This window comes from Crocodylus siamensis, chromosome 1 (genome assembly GCF_052110815.1).
Source record: "Crocodylus siamensis isolate JL-2025a chromosome 1, ASM5211081v1, whole genome shotgun sequence".
Taxonomy (NCBI): Eukaryota; Metazoa; Chordata; order Crocodylia; family Crocodylidae; genus Crocodylus; species Crocodylus siamensis.
Genome location: NC_143395.1, coordinates 389,687,212 through 389,701,763, shown reverse-complemented (window position 1 = coordinate 389,701,763; position 14,552 = coordinate 389,687,212). Strand labels below are relative to the sequence as shown.

At 47.2% G+C, this 14,552-nt stretch overlaps 1 protein-coding gene across 6 annotated transcripts in view; it reads right to left on the bottom strand.

Moving 5' to 3' along the window:
- Positions 1-348: 348 nt before the first annotated feature.
- LOC149875224 (uncharacterized) overlaps positions 349-14,552 on the bottom strand; it is a 31,113-nt gene continuing 16,909 nt past the window's right edge. For 5 of the 6 annotated variants that reach the window (XM_090029814.1, XM_090029822.1, XM_090029828.1 and 2 more), the window contains 2 exons: positions 1,702-1,844; positions 349-451 (listed from right to left, as the gene is read on the bottom strand). In XM_090029814.1, the coding sequence (XP_089885940.1) occupies positions 377-451; positions 1,702-1,844 (218 nt within the window). In that variant the 3' untranslated portion in view covers positions 349-376. Of the gene's footprint in view, positions 502-1,701; positions 1,845-14,552 lie in introns of all 6 variants that reach the window. The other variant, XM_090029803.1, reaches the window with a different exon arrangement.

The following is a 14,552-nucleotide window of genomic DNA, read 5'->3' as shown; positions in this document are numbered from 1 at the left end:
GATCCCCTGTGCTGCATTCAGGGCTCATGGTGCCAGATCTAGCCCACGTACCACTTGTAGCATGCAGGGCCTGGGCCAGGGTTGGAGCCAATGCATGGGGACTGTCCAGCAGCTCACAGGCTGAACTGTACATCTCCACGGGCTGAATCTGGCCTGTGGCCATATATTTGACATCCCTGCCCCACAAGACTAGCATCCTTCCACTGTGTCCTGCCTTTCCCACACTGGTTGGCCCCTGCACAGCCAAGCATTCCTGCTCCCTTTGCAGCCTATCCCAGCCTCTGAACAGGAGTTACTTCCATGCAGGACAATGCAACATACCATGCAGTGGGGACATGCTGTGTCCTACCTCCCGGACAGCACAGAGCCAAGCTTCTCAGTCCATGAGTGGTAAATTACTGACCTGCGGGAGCTGGAATTCCATTTTTCCCTCTCCTCTCTTCTGACTCATCTGCAATAGAGGAAAAACACTGGAGTCTTGTTCATGTGCTCTGGGGATAACTAAAGCAAGACACAGAAATCATACTTAGGGAAGACAATAGCATCTTGGTTCTTATTCTTAATGCAGGAGAGGCAATTTTAAAACCTAGCAGCATGCCTCAGGGAAGTGAGAACCCCAGCAGAGTGAGACAATACTGTTTGCATTGCTGCAGAAGCAGCTATCTATAGCCCATGAAATATTTACAAAATAAACTTCTAGATCTTGATTAGGATTTTTAATAACCTGTGATTAATGAAGCACTAGGAAACTGGAAGGCCACAGCCATACATAGATTCATAGATTGTAATGGGCTGGAAGGGACCTCAGAAGATCATTGGGTCCGGCCCCCCCTTGCACTAGACAGGAAAGGCAACTGGGGTCAGGTGACCCCAGCAAGGTGACTGTCCAATCTCCTCTTGAAGATTTCCAGGGTAGGTGATTGCACCACCACTGGAGGGAGTTTATTCCACAGTCTGGACACCCTGACTGTGAAGAATTTTTTCCTAGTGTTAAGCCTGAAACAGTCTTCCAGGAGTCTGGAAAAGGCTGACAAAGAAAAGGCTAACAAAGAATGAACACTGCATTCAGAATTATTATTATTATTATTATTTGTAATGCCCTAATCAAGGCATCCTTTCTAACAGGCATTGTAGAGACAAGGAACTGGCAGTGGTTATGCATAATTCCTAGGAAATAGGCATAGGCACAATCAGACCTCATCAATTTACTTAAAAGGAGACACAAAAGGTGAGTGCTTAGCAAGGGATGGGCAGGGGTGGGCAAAATGCTGCCCACCAGGCCATTCAATCCAGCCCACAGGGCCTCTAAAAGATGTAGAAAATTAAAATTTATCTGCCCCTGGCTGCCTGTCAGGTGGCCCTCGATGACTTGTCAAAACACAGTAAGTGGCCCTCCGCCCTAAATAATTGCCCACCCCTGCATTAAGGGCTGGGTTGCTCCTGGCCTTTGTTCAGTTATGCAGGAAAAAGGAAAGCATAGGGAGTTTTTATTTCCCCTGAAGCTGGTTGCCCAGTATTCCATCCCAGAGCTGTCAGCTGCTTCAATAGGTATGGGGAAGAGGTAGGACTACAGTCCTGTCTCCAGCCTGGACAGACAACCATAACTGACTGAATACCAAAATACAATTTCCTCCTGTTCTGAAAAAAGTTGACACCATAGGCTATGAACAGAAGAATTGTCTGCAAGATATGTGAAACAACCTTTCCACTGTACTCATCACCAAAAAGGCATCGGTGGTAGTGCTTTCTCCAGTCTGAGCACTGCATTTCAAGAAATATGTGAACCAGTTGGATAAAGTCCAGAGGAGAATAAAAGACAGGATCAGAGGTGTAGGAAACAGGACCTGTGAGGAAAGTTTGAAAGAGCTGGTTAGTTTAGGCAGAAGAAGGGGCTGAGGAGAGACATGGTTGATTCTGCCTCGAGACAAGAAAATTGATTATATGACTTCTTGAGGACCTTTCCTTTCCTGTTTTCTATAAGTTGTAGGCCCTCAAGATTATTCTGGATTGTTCTGGTGTTTTGTCTGGTGTTATGTCTCAATTAGTGAGGAAATATGGTGGCTATGGATGGTTTCCAAACTCTGAATTCACATTTTGCAAAGAGATGACTACTGAAGGAGAATAGTCAGCATGGTTCTAACAATATATTGGATCAGCATAGCATCTTATCTGTAACAAATGCATTGAACATACCTTCCAAGAAAAGAAGCCAGAAATACTATATACACTTTTACACCAGTGGAGTATAATCCTGGAACCAGACCCAGACACAGGCATGGCAGAACCAGGCGGCTGCCTGGGGCCCAGACAGAAAGGGGGCCCGAAAAGGGTAATTTTTTTTCATAGTCCAATTATTATTATCATTATCTCTGGTGAAGGGGGGCCCAATACTAAAAGTTTGCCAGGGGCCACCAGAAGTCTAGATACAGTACTGGGATCTCTCCCAGTGTCAGGTTAGTGGCAATTTTTAAGGTCACTGGATCACAAACTATATCTTACTCTAATTACTGAAAAGCATTAAGTATACAGGCACTGAACAGGTAATAAATAGCAGTGATTTCCTGAAGCTAATCAATCTTTTTCAAACTCAGAATCCTCAAGACGGTTTTGCTTTGCAGTCCTTTAATACATGTTTAGACTGGCATTTAAAGCATCCTTTTTGTCACAGTTACATGCATTTATCTTGAGCCTATGTCAATATATGTGTGTACTTTGGTGTATTTCCCAAACAATAGTGTTTCATAAATTTGGACAAAAAAGACAACTTACAGCAAATGGACCTGCAAAGTAATAGGGTTGTGATATCATTTCACTACCAGTTCAGTACCTTCTTACACTATAACGTTTCCTTAGTACTTCATACTACATATTTGTTTCACAGAGAGCAGAATGGCTGTCACCCGCTGCATCAAGATCTCATTAAGGAACAGTTGGATTGTTCTGACCCCTGAAAGCCTTGTTTAGATTAATTATTTTTGTAGTGAGAATCCTGTGGTTTAATGTTGCAGCTCAAGTTTGGCTTAATCATGCTTTCAAGCATGGAAAATGGCAGAACCATGTCAAAAACATTATAATGATGACCCCTAAGAGTACTGGAAAAATAATCTACTCTAACATTTGTCTAAAGAAAACCCACATTTCCTCATATGGTATTAGCAAGTCTAACTACAAAGAATCTGCTCCGAAATGTACTTAGCTAGTATAGTTGACCAGAAAAAGAGAATAAGCCCATATATAGTCCTAGGACTGCAGTTAAAATCTCCCTGAACTGTAGAGAAATGAATATGAAGAAAGTGAAAAGTAACTTTAATTTCTCAGTGAAAGAAATGTGGATCTGTAGTGCTACAGGTAACCTGCAGATAGCCAAATACAGGCACCTACAGTTATAAATCCAGGTTAATCTGTTTAAATAGAAGTCTTGATTTGCAGAGGTTACTCAGCACCTCTGAGGAACTCCAATTCTAACTGACATCAGTGAAGGCTAGTGTGATTCAGCAGTATCAAGTCTCATTTATGTACTTAACTCAGTTTGGAATGACAAGCTTAAATTGGAATATTTTTTGCAATAGTGTAGAAAACATGCAATTCTGCATCTTGTGACATATCCAAATTTAATCTTTCAGTGTGTTGGACTCTGACAGCATCAGCCCAAGAGCCACAGGGTGTGTCTACATATTAATTAATGCACCATAATTATGGCGCATTTAGTACATGCAATGCACCGTACCTGGTACTACCTGTAATGCACCATAATCGGCGCTACTGTGCATTAGTGCAGATTAATGCTTTTTAGGTGACATTAATGCACATTAGACTAAATCTACTGCAAATTAGCACGACTTTTGCCAGCCACACTAATGCACAGTAGAATTAGTCTTCTGCGTATTAAGCGTCTCATGTATACGTGCCCATAAGGTATCAGTTAAGCCCTGATTCAGCAAGATACTTACACCCATATTTTACTCTATGTGTATAGACTTCAGTACAGCTACTCTGCTTCATGTTTTGCCACGCTAGGCCCTTAGGGCATGTCTGTACCACGTCCGTCACATGTCCCAGGAGGAACATTTCTGAATATGCAGTTGCTACCACACTGAACCCAGCAACCACACCAAGAACATATGCCACATAAGAGACCAGAGGCTTGAGAGCAGCTGCATGGGGATTCTTGGGGAGCAGCTTTGGTGCTGTATGTCTGATGTTCAATCAGGTAGCAACATCTTTACTGGTGTCTTGAGCCTTCTTCTGCTGTTGCCCTTTGAGCTCTGCCACTTACCCCATTGAGGGTGGCACTGGGCCCTAAAGAACATCAATGTGAGAAAAATGAAATCAACATTTAGTCAGTTTAAAAATGAACGTCCCATATTCATTACCCAGAAACTGAAAGTCTTCTGATGCTAAATCTCAGACCCTTTATCTATAGCAGAGGTTCCCAAACTTTTTCTTTTTTTAAAATTCTGTCCAGTTTTATCAGCTGCCTACATACCTTTACAGTTTATATTTTAACCCCTTAAATGCCAATTATTATAATGAAAAATAAATCTGCCATTACACAATTACTCCTGCATACCTCCCAGAGATGGATTCCTTGCCCCTGGGGTATGTGTACTGCAGTTGGGGAACCCCTGATCTATAGTAATACATAAATGGTTTGCAGGTTAGTAGCTCTAAGAGGCTGGTAATGAAATATGGAGTGTTTCACCACTGCAAGTCACCAAAATAAATGCTGCACAAGTTGGTAGGCAACTGAACTTCATTAGCTCTTGGCAGCCATCCTATGGTGTCTGTGAAATAAATTGGTAGTCTCTTGGTAGTTCCAACCCAAAACACCTCATCACAGTTTACCCTTTGTTGGCAGCCTCCCCAGAAAAGTCAGACACTTAGTGGGCAGTGATGGCAAATACTCGCTCACTTGCTGGTCCCTTTAAATCAGAGTTGAAACTTATTACCAACAGAGTATGAAAAAGCTTGCTGTGCTGCTGTGTATACTATAACCCTTCTGGGAAGACAAAGGATTTCTGTTTCATTGGCTGTCAATCCAGAAACTTTTATGAGCACTAAATTAACTTTAAAATGAATCTACATATTTCAAAGAAGTGGCAGCCCCTGGCACATTTTTTTTCTTCCTTTTGTTCACTTTTCATTATTATTCTCTGTTGTGGCTTCTAGGATATCAGACTCCAATTCCTCCCATTGCTTTTTTCTGATCTCTGGTACAGGAAAATACTAATGACTACCACCTCCCTGCTTCATGCTTCGTGTGAAAATGCTGATGAAGAGTAAATTCCTCTGCAATGTCTCAACGTTTCACATTGTTCATCTAAAAGTTGTGTCATCTGTGGAAAGGAAATCGGTATGGTCTGAAGTACAGCCAATATATTTCCCCTCACAACAGACTTATGAATTGCTCAGGAATAGCAAGATAGGCTTGAAACAATGAGGGGAGTGCACAGATGGTGAAAATGTGCAATAGCCCACCAAGTTCTCATGGGTCCTACAGCCAAGTCAAAGGATTTGGGGCACCTTTACATGTGCTCCAGGTGGGCGTTTTCATGAGAACAGCTCTCAGGAGCTGCAGCGTCTCATGTATTCAGCATCTGGCACTTCAACATGGTGGTGGGTGTTTCATGTGACCCTGTATGTGTAATCAAGGAACAGCTCCCTACTTAATATAAACAGTGTCTTTATTATAGCGGTTTCTTACAGAGCTGTTACAGGGCTGCTGTTCTCCCCCAGCCTCTCTAACTCTCTTGTTTTTCCTGTCTCCTCCCCCTCCCTCCCTGTTCCTCCTTTGGACTCCTCTTTTCTGCTGCTGCTGGTTTTGCCTCTGAGATCCAAACATACTGTTACATCTTTCTTTTCAACAGTTCAAAACAGATGATTAACTTATTCCCCTGGTTGGGCCAGAGGTTGCTAGCACATAGCCCACCATGGAAACCGAGCCTTTACTGCTGGTCTGCTGTGTTTCATAGATTTCATAGATTTCATAGACATCGGGGGGGGAAGGGACCTCAGGAGATCATCGAGTCCAGCCCCCTGCCTGAAGGGCAGGAAGTCAGCTGGGGTCATAGGATCCCAGCAAGATAAGCATCCAATTTACTCTTGTGTTCTTTAGGGCTCAGTCATCCAAGTACGCTGATCATTGTACCAGCCTCCTGCTTCTTGTTTGGTTGATTTTTCTGGCTGTTACTCCTGCTTCTATTCTGTTCGTGTCTTTGTTCTGTGGGCTGGACTGTGCTTGTGTATCTCTTTCCTTTGTGGAGTCCATGGCATCTTTCTTCCTATCTGGGGCTCACTGATGACTGACCAGCTGTCAAAGTTGTCTTGGTCCTGAAACACAAAGCTTTTGCTCAGTTGTATCTCCGCTCTGCCAGCTGTCCACAGCTGCTTCCAGTTACATCTCGGTCACTGTCCACTATCTGTGACAGCTTCGTAGGATCTATCTCTCACTGCACCCTCAATGGTGGCCTTTTGCCATTCTTTCCCATGTGGACTTATTGGTTGTACCCAGACCTTCTCCCCTCTGCACAGTGGTCTCAGGTCCCTGGCTCCTTTCTTATACTATGATACTTCATAGTTTCATAGTTTCTAGGGTCAGAAGGGACCTGAGCAGATCATCTAGTCCGACCCCCTGCCATGGCAGGAAAGAGTACTGGGGTCAAATGTGCATCTAACCTCCTCTTAAAGACCCCCAGGGTAGGAGCCAGCACCACTTCTCTTGGAAGTTGGTTCCAGACCCTAGCCGCCCTGACTATGAAGTAGCGCCTCCTGATATCTAACCTAAACCTACCCTCTGCCAGCTTGTGACCGTTATTCCTGGTCACTCCTGGCGGTGCTCGGGGGAACAGTGACTCCCCCAGTGCCTGCTGATCCCCCCTGACTAGTTTATAACAGGCCACAAGATCCCCCCTCAGCCTTCTCTTGTGGAGGCTGAACAGGTTCAGGTCCCATAGCCTCTCCTCATAGGGTCTGCCCTGTTGTCCCCTGATCATACGAGTGGCCCTCCTCTGGACCCTCTCCATGCTGTCCACATCCCTCTTGAAGTGCAGCGCCCAGAACTGGATGCAGTACTCCAACTGCAGCCTGACCAGTGCCGCATAGAGGGGGAGGATTGCCTCCTTGGACCTGCTCGAGATGCATCTGTGGATGCATGACAGGGTACGGTTGGCCTTCCTGACCACGTCTCCACACTGCTGGCCCATGTTCATCTTGGAGTCAATGATGACCCCCAGATCCCTTTCCGCCTCCATGCTGACAAGAGGGGAGTTCCCTAACCTGTAGGTATGGTGCCGGTTGTTCCTCCCCAGGTGCATCACCTTGCACTTGTCTATGTTGAAACCCATCCTATTCTCGTCCGCCCACCCTTATAACCTGTCTAGGTCTGATTGTAACCTGTTGCATCCTTCCAATGTTCCCACGTCCCCCCACATCTTAGTGTCATCAGCAAATTTGAACAGGGTGCTTTTTACCCCCTCATCCAAATCGCTGATGAAGATGTTGAACAGTGCAGGCCCGAGGACCGAGCCCTGCGGAACCCCACTGCCCACGTCCCTCCAAGTTGAGAAGGACCCATCTACTACCACTCTCTGGGTGCGGCCCTCCAGCCATTTGACTGTGTGGGTGTCTACACCACAGCCCCCCAGTTTCTTAATGAGAACGGGGTGAGAGACAGTGTCAAAAGCCTTCTGGAAGTCCAGGAAGATTATATCCACTGCTACCCCTGCGTCTAATGATCTGGTGATCTGATCATAGAAGGCCACCAGGTTGGTCTGACAGGACCTGCCACTGATGAACCCATGTTGGTTGCCCCTAAGCATGCAGTCCCCTGCTGGCCCCTCCTGGATGTGTGCCAGCATAATTTTCTCGAACAGCTTCCCTGGGATCGAGGTAAGACTAACTGGCTTGCGGAGACTGTTACTTTTTTAGCTGCTTCCATGTACTGTCACCACTTCCCCCCTGGGGTTGTAGCAGACAGTATCTCACGGGGAGTAATGTCTTAGTTCTCCGGCCCATTAATCTTTGGGCTGGCTTACTGGCCATTGCTTGGGAGGGTGTGTTGCAATGGCCCAATAGAGCCAGGTAGGGATTCCCTGAAGTCTTTTTTGCCTTCAACAGAAGTCTCTTGGCTGTCTTTACCGCTGATTCAGCCTTCCCATTGCTTTGCGGGTACCCAGGGGATGATGTCTTGTGCTGGAATTTCCATTGAGCGCAGAACTGTTTGAATTCTCTTGAGGTGTATTATGGGCCATTGCTTGAGAACAGTGTCAGATATCTCATGCCACACAAAATAAGCCTTCAGCTTCCTGATCATCATTCCTGCCTGAGTGTCTTTGAGGTAATCCACCTTCCAAAAATTGGAATAGTATTCTATGGTGACCATATAGTTTCTGTCATTGACTTTGAACAAGTCAGTCTCTACCTCCTCCCAGGGCCAAGAGGGATGGCATGAAGGTTCAATGTCTCTTTCTGCTGTTTCTCACTGTATTCCCTGCACATCTTACACTGCTCCATGTATGTTCTCAAGTGGGCATTCATGCCTGGCCAGTAGATGCACTCCTGTGCTCACCTCAGGCATGACTCTATTCCCATGTGTGAAGCATGGAGTCAGTTCATGATGTCTCACCGCAGAGCTACTGGGATCACTACCCAGTGATACCATCCTGTATACAAAGTCCATCCCCCCACTGGTAGCATGTGGCAACTTCTGGTGGTACTTGTCCCCTGTGCTGTAGCCAGCCCTCTATGACGTTTCATTTAACTGCTTGTAGCACACCATCCTGTTCTGTACTCTGTTGTATTGCTTTGAGACTGCTTTCGGAGATGGATAAGTCTTGTATCATATTAATGGACTCTATCTCCTGTTCTACAGATCCATCTGTGCTGCACTATGGAAGGTATGCTCTACTTAGTGGCCTGCCATTTGCAGGGACTTCCCTGGGTAATACTTTATACTCACATCATAGGCCTGGAGTCTCAGCAGCATACGTTGAAGTCTCTTAGGAGCATTCAGCAGGCACATCCACACGAGTGCACACATGCCTCTTGCCCAGCCTCAAACCCCTTTGAGGCAGGGCAACAGGCATGTGCAGGAACAAAAAAATGTTCCCTGCGCTGCAAGTTTTCATCACAGGGAGAAAATTTGACCCCTGGATATCCAGGGGTCTAAAAGAAAGTGAGGTATGAAAAAGCAGGGCAGGATCCTCCACAGAGATGCTCTGACTGCCAGAGCATCTCTATGGTTGCCCCTCGCCCTGGTGGTGAAACACATGGCTGGCCAGGCCACGTGTTTCAGCAACAGGGCTCGGGTGCCAGTGAGTAAGGTGTTGGGGGGCTGGAGGAGGGGGGAAGTGACTGTGGGGGGGACCCCCAATGGCCCCGGCCACTCCCCCAGCCCCACCGACCTCTGCCAGCCACCCCAGGCCCCCAACCACTGACGCGGCTGGCCCCTCCCCCCGCCAGCCCCCCTGAGGCCCCTGATTCCTGCTGCAGCCAGCCCCTCCCCCCACCAGCCCCCCGGAGTCCTCCAACCACTGCTGGGACTGGCCCCATCACCCCAAGCCACCCCCCATTGCTGCCCCTCCATACTTAAAAAAACAAACAAAAAAAAATCCTGGTCTGCTGCCTGGGGCCCCACCCGCACAGTGCCGGGCAGGGTGACAGGCCCAGAGGCCCCAGCCCAGGCCCTCCTGCCCCTGCGCTGGCCTGTGCTGCCCGGAGGGCTCTGCCAGGAAGTCCCAGAGCCCTCCCCAGCCCTGCTTCTAAGGTAAGCAGAGGCTTTTTTTCTCCATTTTTTTTCCTGTTCTTTTTCTGGGTTTTTTTTCAAGTGATGGTGCCTGGGGTTGTGAGGGTAGCCTTGTGGGCCTGGTGGTGCAAATTGGGGGGTGGGGCTGGGTGGGGAAGCCACTGGGGGGGCTGCAGCAGCTTGTGGGGGATGGGGCCAGGTGTGGCAGCAATCGGGGGCCTGGGGGGCATGTGGGCCTTGCAGGGGGTGGTCACCCCTGAGGGGGCCATTTGGCCCTCACTGGGGGGCTGTACCCCTTGTGTGGGGGATGAACCCCCTGTTAGGCGGCTGAACACTTTGTGTGGGGAACGAACCCCCTACTGGGGGCTGAACCCTTTGTGTGGGGGATGAACCCCCCGTTGGGGGGCTGAATCCCTTGTGCGGGGGACCAATCCCTTGTGTGGGGGCCATCGCCCTGTGGGAGGGCAGCAAAATATGTATTCATGAATTCATGAAACCTGTATTTAGAGTTCACTTTATTATTATAAGAGACTTGCTTTAACACTGTAGATATATTAATAAAACATTGTCCAACTGATCGCTGTCTGTCTCGCTCTCTCTCTCACTTTATAGTGGTCTTTTGTTTACCTGTGGAGGAACATGGATTTGGTGGTATTTTAGAGAGTGACTTTGGGATTTTTTTTATCAGGAATTTTTCAGTTTTCCAATAGGGAACACCAGAATTCCTGCTAGGGAGGCCAGTGGCAGGACCCTGCCTGCTCAGAGCTGGCACCTTGGGCCCAGCTGGCTGTGGCTGACCTCCTAGCCAAATGGGGCCAGGAGGACATGCTTTGACTGGCCACAACACCCAGAACATCTTCCAGGTGATAGCTGCCCAGATGGCCAGGCAGGGGGCACAAATGGCAGTAGTGCTGCACAAAGGCCAACACCTGCAACCGCAGTCCACTGGCAGCTGGCCCCGAGAGGCAGATGCCTCTACTGGCTTTGCAGTCCCCATCTGAGTCCGGCAGGTCACAGCCAGGCAGCAGCCCCCACTGCCAGACTGCTGCAGTGGGTAGAGGGTGCAGGGAACTCTCAGGGCTGCTTCAGCAATCCAGCTGGCACAAGGGGTAGTGTCCCCAGGTACCAATTGGCTGGGCCCCAAAAGCTCCTGAAAACTAGTAGCCCTGAGCCAGTTTGGCTTTTTATACTGCTGGGACCAGGACAGGTGCTGGCCCAGGCTTTAGCTCCCCCGGCTGAAGATCTGGGAGGAGCCAGGCAGGGTTATTTTGCCCTAAGTGGCACAATTTGCTCCACAACAAAGTGCATGTCCGAGCCCGTGCACTGAAGCAATAAGCCCCGGCTCAAATTTGCACTCCTTTGATTTGACCTGCTGTAAGTGCATGTGCTTGCATGTGTGGAAGCACTCAGCAAGGGTTTTTTCATTATGATCTCTAATGGTTTGTAATCTGATCGCACATCTACTGTCTGTCCAAAGGTGAACTGATGAAACCGTTCCAGTCCAAACAACACTGCTAGTAATTCCTTTTCTATCTGTCCATATCTCCTTTCAGTTTCAGTCATTGCTCTACTAGCAAAAGCTATGGGCTGCTGTTTCTGCATCAGTACTACTCCCAGACCTCCTTCTGATGCATCACATTGTTGTATTAGTTGCTCAGCTGTGTTGTAGTACTTCAGTGTTGGAGCCTCACTGATGAGTTTTTTAATTCTTCTGAATGCCTCCTCTTGGGTCTGTGCCCATTCCCAGGCTGCATCATTGTGAGTTAGCAACCTGAGTGGCTCACAAGCATTAAACAAGTGTGCACAAAATTTGGACAGACAGTTAACCATCCCAATAAGGCGCTGGATGCCTTTGACATCCTGTGGCCTGTGCCTCTCTATAATGGCTCTCACTTTCTCCGGGTCTGGCCATAGTCCTTCTGAAGTCAGCAGATGATCAATGTAGGGTACTTAGTTCTTCTCAGCAGTATTTTGTCAGCATTCGTTTAATGTTCCTCTCCCGGCATCTGTTAAGGAGTTGTTGCAGTTTGGCATCACAGTCACAGCTCACCTTTTCCTTATCATCCCCTTCTCCTATGACAAGAATATCATCAACCACAATTTTGATACCCGGAAGACCTGCCAGCTCCTGGTTCAGCTTCTGCTGGAAAACTTCCAGAGCTGGGCTGATCCCCATGGGCATCCTTAACCAGTGATACCTGCCAAAGGTTGTCAGGTGGCTGGATGATTCATCTAGCTCCACATGCCAACATCCATTCTTGACATCACAAACTGTGAACACTTTTGCCCTAGACAGGTCAGGTAGTACATCCTCAATCATTGGCAGTGGGTAGTGGCTTTATTTGAGTACCGTGTTAAGTGGTTCCGGATCAATGCAGATTCTCAGCTTGCCTGACGGCTTCCTTACTACTACTAGGCTGCTGATCCAGTCAGTGCTTTTTTCAACTGGTGTGATGATGCCTTTTTTCTGTAGGTTTGTCAATTATTTCTTCAGTGGCTCCAGCAAGGCTAGTGGAACTCTGGGAGTCATACTGGTTGCACCTGTGGATCTCTTTCTAACTTCAGTTTGCCTTCAAAGAGTCCAGTCCCATGGAATATGTCTGCATATCTTAACAGAATGCTAGGTAGTGAACATAATGACTGTTCTTGCTCTTCTGTGACCTGGAGCATGTTGTGGTGTTGCACCGTAATTAAATCCATGGCCTGTGCTGCCCAGCTACCCAGCAGTGGATGGGTGTCCGCCCTGTCAATCACTATAAATTCCAGGCAGTTTGGTGACATTTTTCCATTCTGATGCTGCTTCTCAATAGATTCACAGGAAGGACGTTGCAAATGGCTCCACGATCTTATAGGTCTTTGCTCTAGCATCATTGTTGCAAATATGGCTGAGTTGTTGCCTGGTTTTTTCTGTAATGTGTGTATCCTGTGAGTCTATGAATCTGTCAAATTTACACTGAAAGCTTCCTCCTCATTTGTAGTCTCCTGATCCTTCATCACTGAGTGGACTGGGGTTTTTTTCTCTTTGGGTGGCTATGACACTGACCCCCTGAACTGATTCTGTTTTCCGCATATTTTGCTCTTTTCCATAGGTTGGGCATCTTTCTGCCACCTTCCATGTAGCTTTCCACAGTACATGCACTGAATCATGTTGTCGGTGTTTGCAGTTGGCCTGTCAGGTTCCTGCTTTCCAGAGTCCTTTAGGTTGAGCCTTTGAACCTGCTCTGTACACATGGCCGTTGATATCATTTTGATTCTGTGTTTAGACAATTCTGCCGCCCTTGCAATTTGGTGACATTTTTCCAGGGTTAGATCTACCTCTCTTAGTAGTCTCTCCCTCAGGGCAGAGTCCCATGCGCCACACACAATCCTACCCTTGATTATAGAGTCTTTTATGTCTCCAAAGTTACATGAGGATGACAGAGTTTTCAGTGCTGTGATATAGGCCTCTATTCCTTCCTCTTCCTCTTGGTTTTGGGTGAAAAACTGATCTCTCTCTACAGTCTCATTTTTCCTGGGGTCACAGTATGCATCAAACACTTCTATTAACTGTTCTAGTGTGTCCAGGTTCCCTGGCATCAGTGTCACACTTACTTCATGGCCTTTTCCCCCACTAGATAGTAAAACAGCTTTACCTTCATTTTCTCTTCTTTATCAGCCGTGGTTAACTCCGTATACAAACTGAATTTTTGCTTCCATTGTGTCCATGCCTGTGCCAGGCTCTTTGTGTTGAAATCCAGCTGTCCTGGGGGCTTCAGTCCCTCCATGCTTCTCGCAATGTGTTTGAATCACAGCTGGGGCTCAGGTCTCTCTCTTCTCTTGGGCTTCCTCACAGACTTTCTGCTGCCACCATGTTTCATGTGACCCTGTGTGGGTACTCAAGCAACAGCCCCCTACTTAATATAAACAGTGTCTTTATTATAGCAGTTTCTTACAGAGCTGTTACAGGGCTGCTGTCCTCCCCCAGCCTCTCTAACTCTCTTGTTTTTCCTGTCTCCTCCCCCTCACATCCTGTTCCTCCTTCTGACTCCTTTCTGCTGCTGCTGGTTTTGCCTCTGAGATCCATGCGTATGGTTAGAGTGGGGATGCTTTAACTAAAGCGGGGATTTTGAAATGCGGGGATGCTGAATACACCGAGGCTAACAGAGTGTGCTAATTAGAACGCTTCAGCAAACTCAGTTAATCATCAGTGTTCACATCAGAGTAGGCATTGGGAACGTGTATAGGTGCTTTTGTGTCTGCTGGGTACAGAACTTGAGAGTTCCCTTCTAGAAACTAGGTGCCAAATGCTACGTGCCTGCGTACATGGTTCCACGTGATGTGAGAAGGGTGAGGGAAGATGCAGGAGACAATTCCCAGCATGGCAGTTCTGTTACTCTCTCTACAATCTATGGAGTTAGGTAGCAGTTCAGTGCATTTATTCTCTCTGTACTGGGGAGCTGTACCTGAAAACCTGCACGTCAAAATCACTTTTGTTGCTCTACTCACAACTCCCTACTTCATTCCACTACGGAGAAAAGCAGTGGAAAGTTTTTCAGTTTGCCCCACCTGGGAAATGAAATATCCCCATGAATGACCTCTCAGTGTCCAATGTTTTTCAGTAGAACTACTGCACCTGTTCAGAGCCTTCTGCTTCTGAAAGGCAAAGGTTTTGGCTCAAAAGCTGGAAAAGCATGGTGACAAACAGGAGATTTTTCACTTGATAATTACCTTTCTGCACACAGCCTCTCTCACAGTGAGCTGTTGCTCACAAAAGCTTAAGCATCTCTGATTGTTAGCACTTTTACCTGGCCTTCAGTTCTGTGATATATAG